The sequence below is a fragment of the Simochromis diagramma genome, unplaced genomic scaffold (genome assembly GCF_900408965.1).
Source record: "Simochromis diagramma unplaced genomic scaffold, fSimDia1.1 OVJJ01000421.1, whole genome shotgun sequence".
Lineage (NCBI taxonomy): Eukaryota > Metazoa > Chordata > Actinopteri > Cichliformes > Cichlidae > Simochromis > Simochromis diagramma.
In genome coordinates, this window is record NW_024387250.1 from 4,289,499 (window position 1) to 4,314,500 (window position 25,002).

At 40.1% G+C, this 25,002-nt stretch overlaps 2 protein-coding genes across 2 annotated transcripts in view; both read left to right on the forward strand.

Moving 5' to 3' along the window:
- Window positions 1–5,354, forward strand: part of LOC120715003 (canalicular multispecific organic anion transporter 1-like) — a 42,927-nt gene extending 37,573 nt beyond the window's left edge. Inside the window, exon 33 of the mRNA XM_040001719.1 lies at window positions 5,265–5,354. The gene's annotated coding sequence lies outside the window, so the exon portion shown is untranslated. The remainder of the gene's footprint in view (window positions 1–5,264) is intronic.
- LOC120715147 (canalicular multispecific organic anion transporter 1-like) overlaps window positions 1–25,002 on the forward strand; it is a 38,780-nt gene that overhangs the window by 7,205 nt on the left and 6,573 nt on the right. The window contains exons 3-28 of the mRNA XM_040001987.1: window positions 5,265–5,405; window positions 5,890–6,027; window positions 6,211–6,333; window positions 6,424–6,479; window positions 6,558–6,813; window positions 6,959–7,137; window positions 11,151–11,328; window positions 11,737–11,991; window positions 12,394–12,459; window positions 12,618–12,755; window positions 12,837–12,983; window positions 13,063–13,147; window positions 13,265–13,331; window positions 13,485–13,611; window positions 14,543–14,719; window positions 14,930–15,097; window positions 16,940–17,123; window positions 17,355–17,490; window positions 17,594–17,696; window positions 17,782–18,001; window positions 19,414–19,568; window positions 22,172–22,327; window positions 22,432–22,631; window positions 22,738–22,864; window positions 22,975–23,076; window positions 24,191–24,334. Of these exons, the coding sequence (XP_039857921.1) occupies window positions 5,265–5,405; window positions 5,890–6,027; window positions 6,211–6,333; window positions 6,424–6,479; window positions 6,558–6,813; window positions 6,959–7,137; window positions 11,151–11,328; window positions 11,737–11,991; window positions 12,394–12,459; window positions 12,618–12,755; window positions 12,837–12,983; window positions 13,063–13,147; window positions 13,265–13,331; window positions 13,485–13,611; window positions 14,543–14,719; window positions 14,930–15,097; window positions 16,940–17,123; window positions 17,355–17,490; window positions 17,594–17,696; window positions 17,782–18,001; window positions 19,414–19,568; window positions 22,172–22,327; window positions 22,432–22,631; window positions 22,738–22,864; window positions 22,975–23,076; window positions 24,191–24,334 (3,828 nt within the window). The remainder of the gene's footprint in view (window positions 1–5,264; window positions 5,406–5,889; window positions 6,028–6,210; window positions 6,334–6,423; window positions 6,480–6,557; window positions 6,814–6,958; window positions 7,138–11,150; window positions 11,329–11,736; window positions 11,992–12,393; window positions 12,460–12,617; window positions 12,756–12,836; window positions 12,984–13,062; window positions 13,148–13,264; window positions 13,332–13,484; window positions 13,612–14,542; window positions 14,720–14,929; window positions 15,098–16,939; window positions 17,124–17,354; window positions 17,491–17,593; window positions 17,697–17,781; window positions 18,002–19,413; window positions 19,569–22,171; window positions 22,328–22,431; window positions 22,632–22,737; window positions 22,865–22,974; window positions 23,077–24,190; window positions 24,335–25,002) is intronic.

Here is a 25,002-nt window from a genome sequence, read left to right on the forward strand (position 1 = left end):
CCAGTGTTAACCTCTGGCGGAAGACATGGAAAAAAGGAAAAGATGTTCCTGGTAAATGACTGAAACAAATTAAACCACACACAACCAGAGAAAGGTATGAGAAGTGTGAGGAACAGACACATGTGCGTGTTAGAGAAATGCCTCATTTGAGAAAAAGTTAAATTAACCCACATACAGACGCACCCGCACATGCCATGAAGAAACAGCTTACATACGTGTGCACGTACAAGCAAGGTTAAAGTAGCGACACTTACTATACACCTGTTTTTAAAGGATATAGTTTATCCACTACTGACAAATAAACTCTCTGGGTTGCAGGACAACAACTTAACTTCAAAAGAGAAGTCACTGGTCTGACCATCCAGTGAGGACACGACAAATTTAGTGGTTAAAAGAGTCAAATTGGGACATGTTTTGTTGATTGCTTAAGACAAATGATTACTGAATGACAGAAAATTCCTTTTTAGGTTTTTAAACATGATCTTAAGAATTTTAACACGCACCTGTGTTGTCCTGCCAACTTGGGGGGTTATGAGTTGATTATATGGTAAGAAAAAACAAAAAAGGGGGGAGAGGAGGCCCCGTTGTTTCTCCCCTCTCTGAATAACATAGCCAACACAACATCATGTTCCTGTTCGCCTGTTTTTGTTTTGTTTTTTCTTTATGTTTGATTACTGGCTGCTTTGACGGCCCTGAAAGCCGAAGCTGACCTGAACTCCTGCTCTCCCCGCTATCATCGTTGCCCTCTCCGCTACCTATCTTTGACCCTTTGACCCCTGAAGGCCACAGCAGCTGGACTCATAACAACAACTTGAGGATGTCAACAGTGCGGCAGAAAGCAATCTCATGCAGCGGAGATGGAGAACGCTAAAGCTTCAGCTGACAGAGCTGTGACGAGACGCACATTAAGCCCGGAGGAAAAGGGAGGGTGAGCAAAAGAATGCTGACCTCTGAGAAGAGCCGAACAGCAGAGCTGCAGAAGGCTGTGGAGCAAAGTAAGGACAACATAAACAGACTCCAATCTGACGTGGAAGGAAAAGACTCTGAGGTTTTTGCCCTCAGTAAGAGCTCAAGGCATCAGAGCAGAAACTGAGCATGGCTCCGGAGGAGCCGGCTGCTAATTGAACCCATCAGTCAGACTTGGAGGCCCACATACAGGACTTGAAATCAGGCGGAAGCTTGCTGGAGCAGGAGGTCGTCAGACCTGACGCAAAGCTCCAACAGCAGGAGCAAGCCCTGAAGGAGCTACAGAAGCAAAAGGGTCAAGTTACAAGGAGAAGATGCAGGCTGCTGCAACAACGGATGCAAACAGACCCAAAGAGGAGGGCAGGACCTCAGGGCATGCTTCAGGCCACTGGTTTACCCAAACAACAGAACAGGAAGGTGATGAACACAAACACACAAACACACACTTCTGCATCCGCCGACTTAGAATGAAGAGAAACACACACATGAACACTTATGCACTCGTTGAGTGAGTGAAAACTGATACACACCCATGCACCAAAATCAAAATGTTGATTCAATTCACTAAGAAGTGACACACAATGCTCCAGCTGCTGCAATGAAGAATGCTTTATTGACAAATGCTCAATGCTGCACACAACAAATCCAAATACAGAATCTGCTATAATAATAAGCCCAGAGGGCATTTGTGTGGTTTGGGGAGCAGAGTCCAGAGCGGTTTGGTTATGAAAACGATGCCCGTGCGAGATATCTGGGGCTTAAGGCCTCGACTCAATTGTTTACTGTACACTAAAAAAAAAAAAGAAGAAGAAAAGAAAACAGCCTGAGCAGTGGTGCAGAGTGAAAAAACATGAATTAACAGTGTGAGTCTTATTTCAGAGCGCCACATCATTGTGATGGAGATTTAATAAAAGGAGGAACACACGGACAAAGAAGAAGAGAAAGGGGGGGGCAGCCCTTGAACACGATTGCCTGAGGTATTAAAGATCTGTACGAAATTCTGGTTTCCAGTGTGAGAAAAGTCACGCAGTGCCAGTATTAGAGTTAGGTTGAGTGATGATTCTAAATTATTGTAAGTAAATCAGTGTAGACCCGTTCAAGTTTCATGATAACTAGGATCTAGACTTTGTTGAACCCTAGGCAATTTGAACAGGTAAGATTTGAGTGACCAAGTAGCAGTTGAATAAAAGTTATTGAATGAGTGTTGAGGTAAACTGGCAGAATTAAGAGAACTAAAACATTTCAAGAGCTCAAATTACTTAATATGGAAACGGTTCAATTTTGTTTCACGAACACAAAAATATATAGGTTTGTGAATATGAAAAGGTTGAGGTGGTGTTGATTTGACTCTGTTTAGGTTTAGGTTGGTATTTTTACTGATAGGAGGAATATTCAGTGATAAGTCCTAAGACCCGGGCGTCTGCATTTTTGTTTTTGTTATCTTTCATTTTGTTTTGTTTTATATTTTGAACAGTGCACTGATTTTTGTTTCTGAATCTTTTCTTTAAGCAGATCTGCACATCGGAAATTACAAGCATTACACGTCGGCGAGAAAATTGTTGTAAGTGAGTTTCTCCGCATTAAAATTGGCTCTGGAGGAAACCACTTATGGGGACAATTAGAAAATGAGAGTCCCTGCCCAAAAAAGGATTCAGCGAGGTAATCCGATCTCAAGTTCTTCTTTTTCTTTTTGAAATGAGCTCATTTTGCTGAGGGCGGAAATCTAAATGCGGCGATGGTTTCCACTATCAGCAAAGAAAGAAAGAATGGATGAATGAATGAATGGATGAAAGACTGGAAACAAAACAAGACTGACTGGTAAAAGAGGACGAGACTTGACTACGACTCAAGGTTAACCTCCACCGAGATAGAACAAGAGGGTGGATGAATTTATGTGTGATTCTTTTTACAGGAAATCCTTTTATAGCACCTCTGGAATCTGGATGTGCTGCTAATGTTTGCTTCGCTTTGTTAAGAATGCGTGAGGAGGATGCAGTAGAAAACAGACAAGTGACATGAAAACAAAGAATAATAATAAAACAAGTAATAATAACAAATAACAAATTTGGGGACAGTTTGACGTAGAGCTCACTAACTGGCCATTAGGGGGCTCTGAGTGATAAACAAGTGGAGTAACATTGCCCAAGTGTGAATAAGACAAATTGTGGCAATAATAGTGATTTAATGATCGGAGAAAACCTGAACATGATACTTGTCTGTGGTGTTGAATCTTTTATTACTCTTATGATTTACAGGTGGTTGTAAATAAGCTGTTTGATTTGACAGATTTGCTTTTTAGGTGAATTGGGAGTTAAAGGAGCTTAACATGGAACTGCTGACTAATGTTTTTTACACACTTATTTACAGGTTGGCAGGAGATTGTTTTAGAGAGGATGTGTAGTGTTCTTGTGCAGTTTGCAGTGGGGAGATTGCAAATACAACTAGGACTATTAGTTGAGACTAATTAAAACTAACCTGACACTGAGGAGGTTCTATATAAGGAAGAATTAAAACAGATATAAAATGCATCTGATCTTTAATTGCAGGTGTAACCATGAAGATTTTTGGTACATATTGCAGGTTGTTGCTCATTATTGAAGTGTGCTCATAAAGGCAAAAAGCTGTATAAGGGATCATCTTGAGCAGAACAGCGGAAATGGCACAGAGAGCTGTGCTACTGAGCTTCCAGGAGGTGGAGAGGAGCCTTCGCATAGTAACATGCTCTGCCTCCAACCTTCAGCAGCATTTGAACATGAAAACCGGAGGGATGGAGGGAGCGTACCAAGCTCCGGAAGTAATAGTTCTGTTTCCGGTGGTCTCAAGGTGAATGAGCAGAGGGGACAAGTCACAACACGGTGGTAAAACAGAGGCAGAATAATCCTCTGCAACGCGGCTGGCTCACTCAGTAGTCTACCTGGGGAGTTGAAGAAAGAAGAATCCGAGGGCGTTTCTTCGCTCCAAGAGGAGGTGGCAAAAAGGCCTGAAGCGTGACAGGCTGAGACTCGAGTCTGAAGCTAAAAGCTCAGCTGGGTTGTGGGGAAATTGGAAAATAAAGGGGGTGTTGACATGTATGAGTGTTATTACATGTTTGTTTGTTTTCCTAGGTGTGTTGCTGATCGGGTGTTGTCTCATTCCTCTGGTAAGGCGTGTATTGGTAAAACTGGTAAGCAGGGCCCTAGACTCTGGTCCAGCTGCTTCAGCTGGTCCGGGGTATATGATGCCGTTGCGAGAAGCCGCCTGGACGAAGGAGTGACGCAATATCTGGGTAAAAGTTGGCCTTTTTTCTAAAGGCCAAAGAGGAGGAGTGTGGACAAGAGATATTTTATTTTGTATTCTTATGGTGACATTTTATAATCAGACCTATTATGGATTAATCATTTATCATTGTTGAATCTGATGACAGTATAATCTTTGCTTTATATCTATGGTAATCTGAGTAAAGATTAGATATTATCATCACTGTAATCAAGTCTCAAATGGTATCCACAGCATTGTATTCACCGTCCAAACTGGAGGGTCCAGCAGGACCTTGTTCTAATTCATTTGCAGGCCTACATCAGAACATGCACTTAGAGAGTTAAGTAAACACGCACGTTCGCATACACACTTATTTACACAGGGAGGTCGTGTCAGGACATTCTCTAGTTGGACACACAGGCTCACAGAACTGCACAACATGACATGTCACACACTTGTTTTCTCTAAAGTATCATCTGATGTTTGTATAAGGAGAACTTTGGACTATGGGGAGACTGTTATCATTTCCAGTAAGGTCTAACTGTGTGATGTCATCATGGGTTATATAAGGATGGGGAGCTGTCCACTCTTTGGAGAATCTGTTGCAAGTTTTCTTCCCACACTTCTGCGCAGAGTGTGTAATTAAAGATCACTATTTTGACGCCTCCCTGGACTCAGCCTGCTTTCTTCTCTTACCCAAAACGAACCAAACGTAACAAGTGTAAATTCACTGTTAAGGTCAAAAACACCAAGAGGCCATTCTCTGTGAGTTTATTATAAATGCATATACTGTGTATGAAATGTTCTAACATGGAAAGGACAAGTCATTTACAACAAAAGGGCAAAGAGATGTCTCATTCTGCGTATTTTAAGCATCTGTTATCACTTCTCTAAAACCTTGAAGGAATGAAGGGAAAGAACTTATTTTTAAGTATTTGTTATCTCATGAAAAAAAAAACATAGTATTGGTTAAAAGTTTATGCAAAAGATTATTAAAAAAATTTTTTTGCATAAAATAACATGATTTATTCTCCTGTCTGGTCTGTGTTTTCTTCCTTCAGCTTGTGGTGTCTCTGTTGTTCCTGACGGCCATAGCACACCTGGGAGTCACACTAGGAGAAGATTTTGGTCCAAACAGTGACCAATCTTCAGAAAATGCTGCTGCATACTACACAAATCCAGTTTTATTTGCAATCACATGGGTAAATTGAGCAACCTTTATATTTATCCATCCATCCATTCGCTTCCGCTTATCCTTTTCAGGGTCGCGGGGGGCACTGGAGCCTATCCCAGCTGTCATAGGGCGAAAGGCGGGGTACACCCTGGACAGGTCGCCAGTCTGTCGCAGGGCTAACACATAGGGACAGACAACCATTCACACTCACATTCACTCACACATTCACACCTAGTGGCAATTTGGATTATCCAATTAACCTATCCCCACTAGCTGCATGTCTTTGGACGGTGGGAGGAAGCCGGAGTACCCGGAGAGAACCCACGCAAACACGGGGAGAACATGCAAACTCCACACAGAAAGACCCCAGCCTGATGGTGGAATTGAACTCAGGACCTTCTTGCTGTGCGGCAACAGTGCTAACCACCGTGCCACCGTGCTGCCCCCTTTATATTTATTTATTTAAATTTGAAAGGATTTGTTTTTATGTTCTGATGTGTCTTCTTTGTTAGATCCTTGTCCTGCTTTGCCATGAAGGATTAAGACGGGAAGGAGCAATAGACTCTGCCTCTATTTTCCTCTTCTGGTTGCTCCTTGTAGTGTGTGACATCTTTCCTTTCCAGACCCTCCTACGAGAGGCTCTCAGACTGGTATGAGTGAAGACATGTAATCAAGTTGGATTTAAAGTAGAAGACAAATAGTAGATTTACTCAGACATGGTGCAATAACTTGATATGATTGACTTTTAGCTCTCCATGTGTTGCATAACACACCATTTTCATTTTTCTTCGGGACCCTTTAAAGATTTTCTTTCTCTCATTTTTGGCAATTAGGGCGAGGTCCGTGATGTCCCACGTTTCAGCCTTTTCTACATTTCTTTTGGGCTTGAACTGATTTCATTAGTTCTTTCTACTGTGGCTGATATTCCCCCAGAAGCTAAAGACTTTATAAAAAAGGTACCCTTTATTTGTTATTGGTTTTGCTTGTTTGTTTTCTGAGGGCAAAGTTCATAAGGAGTCAGATGTTAATCTTGTTTTTATCCACAGAATCCTGAAGCAGGTGCACCATTTTTGAGCAGAATCACTTTAAACTGGTTAAACAGGTAACATTAAAGTCAGTATAGTAGGAATCTTAACAAGCACCTACATATGTGCTCCATGTCTTTTCATTGTTTTTACAGTATGGTCTTAAAAGGCTACAAACAACCTCTGGTTCAGGAGGACATGTGGGATCTGAATGAGAGTGATAGCACTGCTTTCATCAATGAGCGTTTCCAGCATTTCATGAAGCCTGAGTTGGATGCAGCTAGGGTCCGATTCCAGAACAAGATGAAGAAGAAATCAGCTAAAACCAGAGACAGTGCCCAGGAAGACCCACAGCAAAATGGCCTTTCCAGTGGTCTGGGAAAAGGAGTCAGTCAGGATGTACTAATGATGGTGAGAGCATTCAAACACTTCCACTCACATGTACACTATATTGAGCTACAGTCTAAACGGATTTTAATAACACCACTAATCAACATCACTATGTTTTTTTCTGAATAAATCTCATCAACTGTGTTTAAACGATCTGTTCTTTTAGGAGGAAAGGGGGAAGAAGGAAGATGAAAAGAAGAAAAAGGACAATAAGGAGGAAGAGAACTATCCCAATTCATGGCTGATTACCACCATTTACAAGACCTTTAAAAGGATTCTGATTGAATCTGTCTGCTTCAAACTTCTGCAGGATGTGTTAACCTTTGTCAGTCCTCAGCTTCTTAAGTGAGTAAGATATTACAGAAGGTTACAGAAATAAAACAACAGATTTAAGAGAAGAACAATGTTGTGCTTGTACAATGTCGCTGGACTTAAACCAGCAACTCAGCTGTGTTGTACCCTGTATTGGACTACAGTGGTCTCTTAATAGTTCACTGTTCTGACTTTCTGATGCATACTTTTCAAAAAGAAAAGGAAAATATTGAAACCAGTTCTTTTTATTTTTCTACTGGACAGAGAAGATGCAGACTCAGAGTGGTCAAAGTATTTATAATCATTTTATTCAATATATTATCTTCCGGAAGAGAGATCCGCACGATGTAAGCATCTGCAGATCAAGGTTCAAGGTTCAAGGTTCTTTATTTGTCACATATTTAAAATTAAAGGAATTTGAAATGTACATTGTGCCTGGGTTTAGAGTGTCTGGAAGAGAGTCCTGTCTCAGTCAATTATAGATGATGTGAGAGGGCGGATGTGTGTGTGTTTAGGGCCCGGATGGCTTGGAGATAGAAGCTCCTCTTGAGTCTCTCTGTCCTTGCCCGGATGATGCGGAACCTTCTACCAGATTGCAGAAGTTGGAACAGTTTGTTGCCAGGATGGGACGGGTCCTTCAGTATCTGCACTGCTCTAGTCCGGCATCTCCTGGTGTAGGTGTCCTGAAGCGGGGGGAGAGCAATCGTGCAGCAGCGTTCTGCTGTACGGATCACTCTCTGGAGAGCTTTTTGGTCCTTCACACAGCTGTTCCCAAACCACGATGTCATGTTCTGTGTGAGGATGCTCTCCACAGTGCCTGTATAGAAAATCCTGAGGATCTTTGGAGAGACCTCTCCTTGAATCGCTACCTTATCGTGGTGGAGGGGTTTGTGTGTCCCAGGGATCCCAGGGGCTATGTTGTCTGGGGGCTTTTGCCCCCTGGTAGGGTCTCCCATGGCAAATTGGTCCTGGGTGAGGGACCAGACAAAGAGCGATTCAGAAGACCCTTATGAAGAGAACATCGAGGGAACAGTCTACCCTGCCCGGGATAGGGTTACCGGGGCCCCGCCCTGGAGCCAGGCCGGGGAGGGTGCCCGAGGGCAAGCGTCTGGCGGCCGGGCCTTAGTCCATGGGGCCCAGCCGGGCACACCCCGAAGAGGAGACATTTTACAAGGTGCTGCACCTGAAGACCCTGTTGTCCTGCTGGGAGACTTCGACTTCAATGCAACAACAGCGAGACCTGGAGGGGTGTGATTGGGAGGAACGGCCTCCCGAATCTGAACCCGAGCCGTGTTTTGTTATTGGACTTCTGTGCAAATCACAGTTTGGCCATAACAAATACCTTGTTCGAACATAAGAGTGTCTATAAGTGCACGTGGCACCAGGATGCTCTAGGTCATAGGTCGATGATCGATTTTGTAATCGTATCACCAGACCTGCGACCATATGTTCTGGACACTCGAGTAAAGAGAGGAGCTGAGCTGTCAACTGATCACCACCTGGTGGTGAGTTGGATCAGGTGGCGGAGGAGGACGCTGGACAGACCCGGTGCACCTAAACGCGTAGTGAGGGTGTGCTGGGAACGTCTAGCTGAGGCCCCAGTCTGCGAGATCTTCAACGCACACCTCTGGCAGAGCTTCAACAGCATTCTGAGGGAGACTGGGGACATTGAGTCCGAATGGACCATGTTCAGCGTCTCCATTGCCAAAGCTGCTGCACTGAGCTACGGCCACAAGGTGGTTGGTGCCTGCCGTGGTGGTAATCCCCGAACCAAATGCTGGACACCAGAGGTGAAGGGAGCCACCAGGCTGAAGAAGGAGTCCTGTCGGGCTTGGTTAGCCTGTGGGACTCCGGAGGCAGCCAACAGGTATCGACAGGCCAAGCGGAATGCAGCTCGGGCAGTGGCTGAAGCAAAAACTTGGGTGTGGGAGGAGTTCGGAGAGGCCATGGAAAAAGACTTTCGGACTGCCTCGAAGAGATTCTGGCAAACCGTCAGGCGTCTCGGGAGGGGAAAGCGGTGCTCTACCTGCACTGTGTATAGTGCTGGCAGAGCGCTGCTGACGTCTACTGAGAAAATTGTCAGGCGGTGGAAGGAATACTTCGAGGACCTCCTTAATCCCACTGACACGTCTTCCAAGGAGGAAGCAGAGTCTGGGGATGAGGGGAATGACCCGCCAGTTTCCGGGGGCGAGGTCACTGAGGCAGTTAAACAACTCCTTGGTGGCAGAGCCCCTGGTGTTGATGAGGTCCGCCCTGAGTACCTGAAGGCTCTGGATGTTGTAGGGCTTCCTCAGTTGTCGTAGGTGATACATGCACTGCCTAGCCTTTTTGGTCTGGACCTGAATGCGTGTAGACCTGATCTGAAGCATTAGAAGCCTATAACCTATATTATAGTCAGCTCCCTCCTCCTGTTATTTTGGTACTTACACGTCACACACAGTTTTGATCAAAACAACTTCTGCGCTACACTCTGCCTCTGCAGCTCTGCACAAGACTCCCTGTTCTGCACAGTTTCCTGTTCTGCACCGTGTTCCAGTCTTGCTCAGCAATTTATGACCTTTAAAACACTTAATGAGTGAAAAGTGGCCTCTTAATATTCTGGTCTGCATAAAACAAAAATAATCAGAAAATAAGTACTAAAAAATATATATATTCCTTAACAAAAGGAAAGGAATTTATACAATTATCTGTCACAGATGTTTTTGTTTTTTTTATTCACTTGCAGTTACCTTTTACAATCCTTTGGGTTAACTATTCCCTATTGTCAGTCTGCGGGACCAGCACGCCTATACAGGAAGTCTGGGTCAGCTCTCTGTTTAAGAAGTTCTAATCGCTGGATGAGTATTACCCAGCAGGCAATGCAGAGTTCACATGGGGCTGATGTGGCTCAGGGAGCTCGCCCAGCTTTAATGGTCTCAAAATCATCCGTATGTCTTCTCTGCTTATCTGATAAAAGCCAGGGACCCGAGTAGCCTTGCAGTCCTGGCCTCCGTCAGGCACATAGTTACAGCGGCTCCCCTCTTTATTGGTGTGCTTGGTATTTAAGTGGGTTAGCTTTAGAGGGCTTGACAGTAGGCCTCAAGGGTATGTTATGTGTAAAGGGCTGAAGTAACCTGTAAGAGCTATTTACATTAAAATGGGTCAATACTCAGATTTTTACCTGTACTGTTTCACAACGGGTTAAAAGGTGAATATCAACAATTTAGACTTTAATTGTACGAAAATTATAATGAGTTAATGCTGAGTTTTTTCTTAACACTGGAGAGGAGACAGGCACGCCCAGGTCTGAAGATGTGCTTATCTCAGTGTTCTGTAGTCCTGACCACCGTCAGGCACAAAGTTCACTTTGAGATCCAATCTTCTGAACTGTTCATCTCGCAGCAGATGAAGGGAAGAGCAAAGAATGCATTTGGGCGCTCTCTTTTATACTCTCCCAAGTGCCTTTTTGCCCCCCCTTCTCTCTCCTCCTATCTAGTCATTCAAGCACATTGTTCACTTAGGATCATCTGATGTCCAACCACACAATATGTATTTGATTAATCAAAGTTTACTTCAACAACACTTCTTTACATTTTCTTCGTAATTCTTAACATATAAGATCTCATGACATTTGAACATTTAAGAGACATCCTTCACATTGCTGACACCAATAGGTAAAGAACTAAGTTGGATCATGTCTACAGACACAAAATCTAGACTGTTTCACTACTCAAACTACATTTCTCATTTAACATATTGATCAAGCTTATATTTTGATTTATCTTTAAACAAAAATAAAAAAAAAACAATAAAAAATGAGGATAAAAATAAAGATTAAAACTATAAATCACTTTAAAAAAAAGGGATGTTAAGCCTTTTCACCCTCTCTCTGATGTGATGAGAAGAAGGCAGGGGGTCTTTAATCTCTCTCTGTACCTCATGTCTTGACACTAGTCATTCATAACCGATAACAGGAGTGGCAGGATGAAATGAGGACATTGTTAGATAAGTGCTAAAGATGAAGCTGGAGATTAGCATGTTTTCTTCTTTTTTTCTGTTTTTCCTAGATTGATGATCTCGTTCACTCAGGACAAATCCAGATATGCCTGGGAGGGCTATTTGTATGCAGTGTTGCTGATGGTGGTGGTTCTGCTACAGTCTCTGACCCTACGGCAGTATTTCCAGCGCTGCTATGTGCTGGGGATGAAGGTTCGCACTGCACTTATGGCTGCTGTGTATAAAAAGGTAAAAACAGGAGTGACAGAACACCATTTATTGATATTGGTGTGAAAAAAAATCAAATGCTGTATAATATAAATTACTGTTACACATTAGAAGAAAAAAATTACTAGTCATAATTTTCTGCTTAAGTCAGTTGTCAGATGTTTCAGTTATAAATAACTTTTATCAGCACATACTTGTCACAGAAAAACTATTTACATTATTTCTTAGATAAGGTCAGCTTTGCTTTTTTCAATATATAGGGTTAGAGTAGGATTATGGTTTAAAAAAAAGTGACACAAAGACCCATCTCCTGCTTTGTTGATGTACTAAAACATACAGAGTAAGACAAAATATCACTTATATGCTTCTCTTACTTAATTTTCACCCCACTTTCTAATTAATTAAGCCCTTTTTTATCCCTTTTCTAAGGCATTAGTGGTGTCCAATGACACTCGTAAGGAGTCTACAGTAGGGGAAACGGTGAACCTGATGTCAGCAGATGCCCAGCGCTTCAATGATGTGACCACCTCTATCCACCTGCTGTGGTCCTGCCCTCTGCAGATCATCATATCCATTGTTTTCCTGTGGCTGGAGTTAGGACCTTCTGTGTTGGCAGGACTGGGAGTCATGGTGTTACTAATTCCAACCAATGCACTGCTAGCAACCAAGGCCAGAAAACTCCAGGTCAGGGGAAATACTAGCCAAATCTTCTGTACACCTCTGTGCGAGATTCTAAATCAAGATAATTCAAGATGAGATTACACTGCAAATTTTAAAGTGTTATTCAAGATGTTTAACTAAAGTATTGCATTGACTGTTTAATACATTTTGATACAGTCCGCCCACTTTCAGAGGCTCAAAAGTAGATAGACAATTGAGTGACGCAGCATGCAGGCGTTTAATTAATATTAATTATAATGTGAAGAAAGTGATCACTGTAACTTTCAACATGCGATTCTTGCTGGTGAAAAAGTTGGGGGGGTTTTTTTCAAATGAATTACACAGAATAAATTGCTGTTCAAAACACTTTATTTAAGTATTGTCTTATTGCCTGTTTAACATGAGCTACATTGTGTCTCTTTTCAGATAGAGAACATGAACTTTAAAGATAAGAGAATGAAAATCATGAATGAAATTCTAAATGGGATCAAGGTGAGCTCCCTTATTCAGTGTATCTATGGTGTATGTAGATGCCTTCCTTACATGTAAGGCTTTGATGCTTCATGAAACTGCATTCAGTAACTTGGACCATAAGTACTTCCTTCTGCCTCACTGCCTCCTCACTGTCTTTTTCTTTTGTCTCCCACCAGATTCTGAAGCTGTATGCTTGGGAGCCATCCTTCCAGAAGCAGGTGGAAGACATTAGAGGGGAAGAACTAAAAGTCATGAAGAAGTTTGCCTACCTACAGTCCATCTCCATCCTTACCTTCCGCTGCAGTCCAGCTCTGGTGAGTTCTGTCAGAGAGCTTCACAGAGACTAGATTCCAATGGTAAAGAAACCTTTTTTCTTAAACTGTCTGTACTTGCAGGTTTCTCTGGCCACGTTTGCAGTATTTGTTAGTGTGAGCAGCGATAATGTGTTAACTGCTGAGAGAGCTTTTACTTCCATCTCTCTCTTCAACATCCTCCGAGCTCCTCTTGCCACGCTGCCCATGCTCATTGCTTCCATTGTACAAGTAAGTGAACAGAGCTACATCACACACATGTATCAAGCCTGTGATAACATCAAACTTAACCTGTTCTTTGAATTTTCAGACAGCAGTGTCTAAGAAGCGCCTGGAGAAGTTTCTGGCAGGGGAAGACATCGACAGTGACATTGTGCGCCAAGACCCCAGTTTCAGTATGTTCACCATTAGAATTTGCACTTGTTCTACAGCTGAAGATTGAAGCTTAGTCACAGTTTTTATGTGTGCGGATCATCTGTTAAGCTCTGTCTTGGTCTGTGTTCATTTTTTAGATACTGCTGTGAGCGTATGTGATGGTTCCTTTGCTTGGGAAAAAGATGCAAAGCCTCTGCTGAAAGAGTATGTCTGTGTTGGTCATCAAAAAGTTACTAGTTAACTTAATTAACTGTGAGATGTTCACCGGGATTTTTTAGCATTGCTTAAGTTTTTCAAGTCTGTTTATTTGCCCCTGATGTGTTCACAGCATTGAGTATAGTTATTATGTGTGTCCAGTGTGAATTTGGACATTGAGCCTGGTCGGTTGGTTGCCGTAGTGGGAGCTGTTGGGTCAGGAAAGTCGTCTCTTATGTCAGCCCTCCTTGGAGAGATGCACAGTACCAAAGGTTTTATCAACATTATGGTAATGGCTTTTTTCCCGTTTGTATTTATCAGTGTGTGTTAAAAAAACATGTAAAATCCATAACATCTAATTACGTCTTAACTAAAATAACACAAATGTTCACACAAATGTTTTTTTGTTTTTTTAACTCAACATGTAGCATGACTGTGGCACAATCAAATTAAGTTTGCTTCAGTTTTTACTTCAGCGCCTTCCCTCATCTCTCACGAAGGCAGAATACTTTATTATTCTATAAAGAAATTATGTTCGTTATTTTTTTGTTTTTTAAATACAGAGAAAATCAATGTTGATTGAATCATTTACTGAGTTTATTTAATGACTAAAAGTATAAAATTCCTCTATATAGCAGTATCTATGCATTCTCAATCATCCAGATAAGGATATCCCAAAAAGTTCATAGTGTATTTAGACTCATAGACTCCCACTGAAAACAGTATTTCTACATGAAAAGCATAAACGTTTTGTGATCTACATAGTAGTAGTTACATTCAAGGAGCACAAAAAGCGTATAATTTAACAATCACAATACAATATTTTAATTTTTTTTAAATAATTCAACAATTAAACATTAAAGACTTTAAGAAACAAAGTAAAGATGCATAAATAAAAAAAAACATCACCAGCCTAATTCATTCAAGCCAGTTTTGATAATCTGGTCTAAACTCATCAGTATTGAAGGAAAAAACAGCTGAATAAAGAAATATATTTCTGCACAAATTTTGTGAAATGGAGGCAGATGATTTGCTTATAACTCAAACCATTTTACCCACAGAATAAACTGTTCTCTTAGATTTCCAGTAAAATGATTTGTTTTTCACCTAGCCACTGTAGTGTTTGGTCTGGATAAAAATGTGTGGATGCCAGGTTTTTTTTATGATAAGACAGATGTAGTGAGACATCTGTAATTGAGTCATAATTTGTTTCTTTCCAGGGTTCTCTTGCTTTTGTACCGCAGCAAGCCTGGATCCAAAATGCTACTTTGAAGGATAATATCTTGTTTGGATCTCCACATGAGGAAGAGAACTTCAAAAAGGTCATACAGGCCTGTGCTCTTGCCCCTGACCTTGAGCTGCTGCCTGGAGGAGACCTCACTGAGATTGGAGAGAAAGTGAGTTACACTTTGAAAGGTTCAGGTTTTTGGTTACACAAATATTTTTCCTGTATGCAAATACTGTGTATGGCGTTTATTGTAAACATATGTAAAATATTTGTTTCTTAAATACATGACAAAAAAGTAACAAAACAGAAGAGCTCTTCTGATTATAAAGGAAAGGCTAAAAGAGTGTGTCTCTTTTCCCCTCCTTTCTTCTCTTTTCAGGGTATCAATCTCTCAGGGGGTCAAAAGCAGCGTGTGAGCTTAGCCAGAGCAGTCTACAGTCAGGCTGATATCTATCTATTAGATGACCCTTTGTCTGCTGTGGACTCACATGTAGGAAAGCATCTATTTGAAAATGTAATTGGACCCAATGGATTACTTAAAGACAAGGTTTGTGCTTAAAAACATATGCTAACAATATTAAAAATGGGGATTAAGAATAACCCAATCATTTATAATACAATAAGGGTCTGGGGGGAAATGCGTAAAAGGTTGGGTAGAGAAGATTGCACTTCATTCTTGACTCCTTTACTGAGAAACAAAGGTTTTGTTCCAGGAATGTCTTGTAGCATGTTCGATAAGTGGCACAAAAAGGGATTAAGGGTAATTGGCGATTTGTATCAAAACAACACACTGATGAACTTTGAGCAATTGCAGTCAAATTTTAATATTCCTAGAGACCACTTTTTTGGCTTTCTCCAGGTTCGCAACTTCGTTCATTCTAGAATTCCACAGTCTTCAGAAATAGTTATATATGATGATATTGAGACATTTCTTATTAAGCGAAAAGACAGAACTCGTTTTATCTCAGCTTTTTACTCTCTCCTATATACTCTTAGTAGCAACACACTGAGCGCTATTTATAAATGGGAGAGAGATCTTAATAATCAATATACCGAAGAGGAGTGGAAAGGAGCCATTAACATGAGTAGTTCCACTTTTACTTGTAACCGCTTGCGAGAAACCCAATACAAAATCATACATCGCCTTTATATAGCTCCTAATGTCTTGCATAAGATTGCACCTCATATTTCCTATCTTTGTAGTAAATGTCAAAAAGAAACTGGCACTTTTTTCCATTACTTTTGGGAATGTAAATTAATCAAAAGATTTTGGAGCTTCATATCTCAAGAACTAAGTAATATTTTTAACAACCTGATTCAAAGAGACCCCGGGTACTTTCTTCTTGGCCTACCCTCAAAAGAATTAACATTGAATCACTTGCAGCGCAAATTATGTCACAAACTATTGCTGGTAGCTAGGAAATGTATTCTCATTAATTGGGTTAAGGATAAACCTCCCTCTGTGACGTTGTGGTACAGAGAATTATTTAAAGTTATTCCTCACGAAAGAACTGCTGCTATTTTAGGAGGAAATGAGGGTCTCTTTCTCAATGTTTGGTCCCCTTTGCTTTCTTATTTGCCAAATGATTTGTCCCAACTGTTGAGGGGGGTGGTTGCGATTAAGATGTTCTCAGTTAAATAGGAAGCAAGTGTAAAGGACAATTCATTCTTGGAGTTTATCTTTTTCTCTTTCTATATCTGTGGGTAATTGAGTGAAAATATGTTTTTTTGTGTGTCTGTGTGGATGTGGGTTTTTTTGGGGTGTTTTTTTTTTTTTTCTTCTTTCTTCTTCTCTGTTTGGTTGTGTTGTTTTATGCTATTCTTGATAAACAAATAAAAATTGTATATCAAAAAAAAAAACATATGCTAAACATTTTACTTTAAAATTAATATTTTAAATAGAAATCAGTATTTAAAGTGAAAAAAACTCGACCATTTCCCATTTAATTTCTTCTGAGGAATCTTGACAAATACTTTCTGCACAGGATATTCCAGCTGTTACTTGCTTAGAAAACATGGCGTCTAATTTATAGTATTTTACATCATTTTACCCAGGACCCGAGCATTACATAGAGGTTACAATAGGCTAAATATCACACTAAATGACCAGGATAACTGAATAGCTAATTATGAAAGGTTAGGAATAAAAGCCACTCGGAAATGGAATTACAAGTTAGAAAAGGTTTGGCTTTATAACTGATTTTTAAATGATTAAACCAATTATTGTTAATTCAGTCTGTGAACTGAAACATATTCTCTTTTGATAAATACAATTTATAAACATATTTAAACATAATTTATGTTTTTTTCTTTCTTTTCCTTTAATACTTAACAATGTTTTTGTAAATCCTATCTAACCCTATTTGATTGGTGAATTCTGACCATACAGACTCGTATCCTGGTGACTCATGGCATAAGCTTCCTGCCTTACGTGGATGAAATAGTGGTTTTGGAGAATGGAGTCATTTCTGAAGTTGGATCCTATGAAAACCTTCGTGCCAGTGGAGGAACTTTTTCTAAGTTTCTCGACACATATGCCAAAGAGCCGAGCAATCAGAGAAATTCAGAAACAGGTAATTACAACCTTTTCTTAGTATATTAGGAATATAATCTGCACACATCACATGTTTTTGTTAGCTGTACAACCAAAACCTATGCTAAAATTATACATCACAAATATGAATGAATTAAATTTCTTTTTGTCATCTTTTATGAATACTTTGTGTTGATGTTGTTCACATATTGACCCAAATACCATAAATTACTGCCATATATATAAAACACCATGTATATTGTTAATTTAGGTGAGGGCCAGGACGCAGAAGACTTTGAGCTCATCCCAGATGGAGACGATGCCCAACCTGATGGTGCTTCGGAGGATACTGTTTCTCTTACACTGAGGCGAGAAAACAGCATCCGCCGCAGCCAGCGCAATGGCAGGTTCGAGCTTGTTAAAGTTGCAGATGAAACCAATGAAGCAGCTTGTCTCAAACACCATCTTTAGCAGAATGTCCATTTCATTCTTTTCCTCTATTTTTTTTAGTGTCAGATTAAGAAGAAATATTTCCATTAAAAAATCTGCAAATGCTGATGAACCACAGAAAGGCCAGAAGCTTATAGAGAAGGAAACTATGGAAACAGGACAGGTAACAAAATGTTTTTGTACAACTAGCGCAAGATTACAACAAATGATTGCTTGTTTCCTGAGTGCCGTCTCGCGCTGATTTCCAGGTGAAGCTTGCAGTGTTCCTGCAGCACCTGCGAGCCATGGGCTGGGGATATTCTGCCATGGTTTTCCTGATTTACTTCATCCAAAACGTTGCTTTCATCGGTCAGAATTTGTGGCTGAGTGACTGGACCAGTGATTCTGTGGAGTACTACAACATGACATACCCTTCCTGGAAGAGGGACACAAGGGTGGGAGTGTTCGGAGCTCTTGGAGTGGCTCAGGGTAATAAAACAGTCATTCCTTTTGTATTTGCAAATATTTTCAGGTTCGTGCAAATTAACGTTAAGGAACTTTATGTCTTACAGACAGGAAAATTCCCTACTCTGTTATTTAGGATCCACTCATTTTTAGAGCGCTATATAGACAACCTAAACATCCAGTCTTTTTATTGTACTAGAGGACTTGTGCACTGTGTGCGTTAGGTCCTTTGTCACAGGGACCCATGCTGCAAAGTGCATAGGCACCTATAACTTTTTATGTTAATAATTAGGAGGAATTTGTTTATATACAGAATTCTGTTAAGCTGAACTGAATCTTCTCAAGCTAAACTACTCAGTGTAATAAAAAAAAGTGTAATAAAACTAAACAAATCAATGAAAAACAAAACAAAAAATAAGGTGGATGCTTCAGAGCTGTTCGGTCTGGGGGAATGATGGGGCTGATGTAGAGGGTGGAGATGAGTATAAAAGTAGAGAGGAGTACAAAGGGAGGGAAAACATTTGTTATTTATTAGTTCTTTAACAGTATTTTATTTGCACCATTCAAGTATGTTTTTTCTTTTCATATGATATTAAAATCACCAAAAGTGTGTACATTTAATGAATTGCATTTATATAGCGCTTTACAATGCCACTATTCATTCACACACTGGTGGAGGCAAGCTACAGTTGTAGCCACAGCTGCTCTGGGGCAGACTGACAGAAGCGAGGCTGCCATATTGCGCCATCAGCCCCTCTGGCCAACACCAGTGTTTTGCCCAAGGACACAACGACCAGGACAGAGAGCCCGGGATCGAACCGGCGACCTTCCAGTTACAGATGCGCTTCCCAACCCCCTGTTCCACAGTTGCTCTTTCGTATTGTGAATGGGTGACCAATTACATTGATCAAAGTGATATGTTTTAGTCCAGCTGCTTTATATTGTAAAAAGACTGGCAATTTGGACCTTGGTTCATCTTGAGCTTAGCTTTACATGCAGTACATATATTACTGATTGAACTATTTTTTTTTTTTTATAAGAATAAGAATTGAATTTGAAAAAAGTGAAATACTATTTGTGTTGTCATTATAGCCCTGCGACAGACTGTCGATTTGTCCAGCTTGTGCCTTCCCTCTTGCCCTGTGGCAGCATAGGCTCCAGCCCCTGCAACCCTGAATTTCATACAAGCTAAACTTTGTCATTAAGAATTTCTGAACATCCAAACCTGGTCTGGTCTCCAATTAACAAGATTCTTAATGACAATTAGCATTTTTGAAAATAAATATTATTTTGTAATAATAACAGCCATTTTATATCAGTAGGCAGGAAAAAGCACACCTGAGTGTTACTGTAAGTTCAAGGTTCTGTCCACAGTGGATTTGTCTTTGTTAAAAATGTAGTTCTATTATTTAGAAACTTTCTTGTTTTTATTGCAGGCCTCTTTGTGTTCCTTGGCACACTGCTCCTAGCCAATGCTTCCATTGATGCTTCTCGTATCCTGCATTCACGACTTCTTAACAACATCCTGCGAGTTCCTATGGTTTTCTTTGACACTTCACCTATTGGAAGAGTGATCAACCGCTTTGCCAAAGTAGGGTCTTGTAGTTCACTTTTTAAGGATTCTTTTCATAGTTTTCAATATTTATTTTTATCTTCTTGTGGCTTGTATGATTACAAATACAAAGTATAACTAGTTTTTAATGTCATTTCTAAAATAACAGTGCTAAAAATTGAAAAAACGAAACATAAAATTTTTTAAAAAGGCTTTATTTGTGTTTTCTGCAAGTTGTATATCCACTTGTATTATTTAATTTTTCCCACTTTATCTCACATTTTTTAATACAATCCTAAATATTCTTAAAATTGTTCTCTCCTTAAGTCGTTCTTTAAAGAGGCTTTCTTCCCAAGTGCCTCCTCAAGTATGCAGTTCAGTTCAATTTTATCTGGTGCTGACACACAATAACAGTCACTAAAGGTACATTGTATTGTAAAGGTAAAGCTCTTACAACAATTAAGAAAAATCCCTCAAACAATTAGATGACTCCCTATGAGTCAATATGAATTTAATATGAATATATTCAATAAATCAATATGCTGTTCAATTCATTTCAGTTTTATCTGCACAGTCCCAAATCAACCTATTTGCGTTAATGTTGTAATATGTGTGTAGATCTGTTGTCTCTGTTAGCTGCGGTTACTAAATTCAGCCACTTGTTGAAAAAGGGAAGAAGGAGCTAATTTCTCTTGTATCCTCACATCCTGCTTACACCAACAAAAGGGTCTTAACGGACAAATAATTAATCATTAAATTATTAAGTCGTTAGAATGGCTGTAAGTGTCACGGCTAGCGGTATGGCGTTATTTTTGTGCCACTTTTCTGAGCGCACATAAAAAAAAATGAGCGCACGTAAAAAAAAATGCAGGTGCAAGTGTTGCAGTTTGAGGAGAAATTTATTTTGAGCGAAGAAAAGCTAAATTTGAGTGAACAAAATTCATTGCTGCGTGCAAAAAATGTATTTCATTGTTTGCTATTATCCATACACACACACAATAGCAGCCCCTCTCGCTCAGTTTTTGCACTTGCGCTCGCTCGCAATGTGTTGCTTGCACTCTCAACATTTCTGCCCATGCACGCTCAACTCTTCGAGCTTTTACGCAGAGATGTGCAGAACCTAAAGGAAACCTAGGCTGTCTCCCAATTCAGGGTCTGCAGCCTTAGAGCACGGACTTCAAGGCCAATTACGTCACAGAGGCGCGCCGAAGGCTGTCCCAATTCAAAGGCTGCTCGAAATGCGTCCCTGAAATGCGTCCTTCATTTCCCTGAATTTTAAGGCTGTGGCAGTGTAGACTTCGTGGCCCAACATATCCCAGAATGCATAGCGCGGCGATGGGTGTGGATAAATTTGCAGAACAAAACGGCGGATGAGGGGCGGCCGAAGAGTACACTTTAAGTACTGAATATTATGTCACTTAATTATGTGCAAATGTTTAATAACGAAGAACATTAAACATTACTGTTGGCCAAATGTCGGCAAAGTTATGTGACATTAGTGACGTTTGTACTAACTTGGTTTTAAAGCCTTTACTTTAAAATATACGTCGTTCAATAGCTGAGCTTAATCTTACAGAGAATGATCAACGCCCATGTAGAAAGAAACAAACAAATGAACAAAAGATTTTCTCCTTCATTTCTGTCAAACAAAGCTGTGTGACACGTTTCCAGTGGTTAGTATCATGGTTGCTAGGCAACCTGGGCAGCGCAACGGAGGCTTTTTTTTTTTTTTAAACGTTATTGATAAACAACAGTATCAGCGCAACGGAGGCTAGACCGTCCCATTACACAAGCCTCGCACTTCCGGCCTTAGCGGTCTTTGAGTACGCGGCCCTTGAGGATCGTTGAGGCTGCGTACTTTAAGGCTGCAGACCCTGAATTGGGATACAGCCCTAAACTGGGGAAGGTAGTAAAACAAACCTGAAACCTTAATCCACAGAAGGACATGCAGGGGGAAACGCACGGAAGTAACACAGAGTGACTCAGGGAGACAACACAGACAGACCAGCGGCGAGCACGAGAGGACACACACTATAAATACACAGAGAAACAGGGAAACTACACACAGGAGGGAGACACAACTGAACCTAGTTAACATGACAAAACTGGGAGGGTGCAAAACTGAACACACTGACATCAGACACCGACTTTCAAAGTAAAACAGGAAATACACAGACTGGTCTCAGAGACAAGGTACAGACGAGGAACAGAGGGAACACACGGGCAGGGATGACTAAACACTAAACAGAGGAAGAACAGAACCCGAAACCACAAACAGAACCACAAACAGAATACATAATAATAATCATAATAATCATAATCATAATAATAAACACAAAACGCTGGGTCACATGACCCAGGACCATGACAGTAAGACTCTGTATTCTTTGGAACAGCTCTAATCTCAGGAACAACTCAAATCGTTAAAAGTGTTTAGTCACTGATAAACATCCATGACTTATCATTGACATTTTTTCCAATATCCTGACTTTAGCTTTTATAATAATTGACTTCATTCTTCTAGTATTATTTACACTTATAATTTTGCTAATTATGTATTTTTTCTGTTTTTACATGTGCACTATAAATAAAATTGACGTTTTACTTAAATAAGTACTAACTCTCCAAATATTATCCTAAAGGACATTTTTACCATAGATGAGGCCATTCCTGCTTCCTTGCGCTCCTGCCTTCTGTGTCTGATGTCTGTACTGGGGACAGTATTTGTCATCTGCATGGCAACTCCTTTCTTTGCCATAGTTATCATTCCTCTGGCTCTAATCTATTTCTTTGTACAGGTAAGCTAAATAAGGTAAAGAAGATATGTAAAAAAAAGCTAACCTAACTTTCCTATAATATGAAATGCAAGCTGATTTTGTTTTGTCTTTCTCTCTACACCCAGCGCTTTTATATTGCCGCTTCAAGACAGCTGCGTCGGCTGGACTCAGTGTCTCGCTCACCGATATACTCTCACTTTGGTGAGACAGTGTCCGGCCTGTCAGTGATAAGAGCCTACAAGCATCAAGAAAGGTTTCTTAAACACAATGAAGTAACTATAGATGAAAACCTCAAAAGTATCTACCTGCGGATCATGTCTGACAGGTCAGACATTGAACAGTGTACCAAACACAGATAAGCATGTGATACTAAATGATGAGACCCTAAAATTTGTTTGTGTGCATATTTGTGGGGTTTGTTTTCTTGACAGATGGCTGGCCATACGTCTGGAGTTTGTTGGAAACCTGGTGGTGTTTTTTTCTGCTCTGTTTGCTGTCATTTCCAGAGATTCTATTGACAGTAATGTGGTTGGCCTATCTGTATCATATGCCCTTAATGTCAGTCACAAAAACACTCTATCCCTATTTCATCAGTGTTTATGTATGCGGTAATACTAAAATGCAGGAATAATGTAAACACAGACCTCTCTCCTGTTGGGGTTCTGCAGGTAACCCAGACCCTCAACTGGCTGGTGAGGATGACCTCAGAGCTGGAGACCAATATTGTAGCTGTGGAGAGAGTGAATGAATACACTCAGCTTAAGAACGAGGCATGTAGAAATACTTTGTGAGCAAGACATTATTTATCCATACATCCATTCTCTTCAGTCTATCCTTATCTGGGTCACGAGGATGCTGGAGCCTATCCCAGCTACCCTAGCATGAGGGTGATACACCCTGGATGTGTCGCCAATCTGAAACAGGGATAACACAAAAGACAGACATCCATTCATACTGATATTCATACCTGTGGGAAATTTAGAATCTCCAATTGACCATACCCCACTAATTGCATATCTTTGGACTGTAGGAGAAAGCCAGAGAACCCAGAGAGAACCCACACAGATATGGGGAGAGCATGCAAACTCCACAAAGAAAGGTCCCAGCCAGATGCTTGAGTCTTACTCAGGACTTTCTTGCAGTGAGGCAACAGTGTTAACTACCATGCTGCCATACGACATTATTTATACTTTGATTAAATCAAAATCTACTATTTTCTTAAATAGGACATGAATTTTAGGATTTCTACAGGCTGTGAGTTTATTGTAACTCTGACAGTTTAACGGGAATCTAATAAGCTTGTGTGCGACATCAACTGCCGTGTTTGCTCACTGTACAGTGATAATACTTTTATTCCCAGCTGCTGTTTCTCCACTGTTTCTTAACATATTACTGATAACGATTCAGATAATTGTCAAACAAACGAGATTTTTATGCAACAGTTTAATTTTATGTTTCACTAACATTTGAGTTCACATGTTTGAACTCCATCTGTTATATTTGAGTTGGGTTGTTTATTCATAATGGCACCAGAGCTCCACTGATTAGCACATCCCATCATGATGTTCATACTGAATTTAATCTGATTTAGAATATAACATTGCACATGTACACTTGGCCTTGATTGTTAATCTTGGTTGCATATTTTCATTTGAGCTATTTAATTTTTTACCAAGTGTGACGTCTTTTTAAGTTTTCTTTTTTTCCTTTATTTTAGTGGTGTAATGCGTGCATGTCTGTATGTATGGCGTCTGTATAATTTTGTTTCTTATTTATCTTGGTTTGAATATTAATGCACAACATATAAAAGAGCTACCTTAGCTCGATTTGATAGCTTTTGTATTATATTACACATGCGTTCTGCTTCTTTCTCTGTTGGTACAGGCTGACTGGGTAACTGACACTCGACCTCCACGGATGTGGCCAGAGGCAGGAAGAGTGCAATTTGAGAACTACAAAGTCCGTTACAGACCTGAATTGGATTTAGTGCTGCATGGAATCACTTGTGACATCAACAGCACTGAGAAGGTGTGTGTGTGTGAGCGTGAGAGGGAGAGTCTCCATATATGTATAAAGTTCCTGTAAAAGTTATAGGTTTTACTGTATCTGATATCATATTCACCAAAGATACAAAAGCATGCACTGCTAAAAAAGAAAAAGAAAAAAAATTGGATGGACATTAAATCATTGGGAAGTTTTTTTCTCCCTCATTGAAAAATCCATAATATATAAAATTGTACCACTATTTTTTAATTTAAAAGGTTAACTATTAACAACGTGTGCAAGCTTTCTGCTGGCTGAGATTGGCCAACTGTATCTAAAATGTAGCTTCCAGATACAGACATGCACATCATTTTTTATTTGAGTTTAGAAAAGCTATTATGTTGAAATTTGTAATTTGGACTTTGGACTTTGTGCTGTAAGACATTGTCATTCTATTGTTTGGTTTTTTTTTAATGTTTTATAGACCAATCTATTAATAAATTACTCAAGAAAGATGCCACAGATCAATCTGTGTTGACAGTAATTACATATAATTAAACTGTAAAATAATGTGAACTATCAGTTTTTCTTTTAATTTATACATTATGTGTATCACTGTATATTATAATCAGCTGTGATATGTAAACATGTAACTAGTCTATGGGCAGTTGTTCCCAAACATTTTTTTGCTAGGCCCCGGAATATTCAGCATT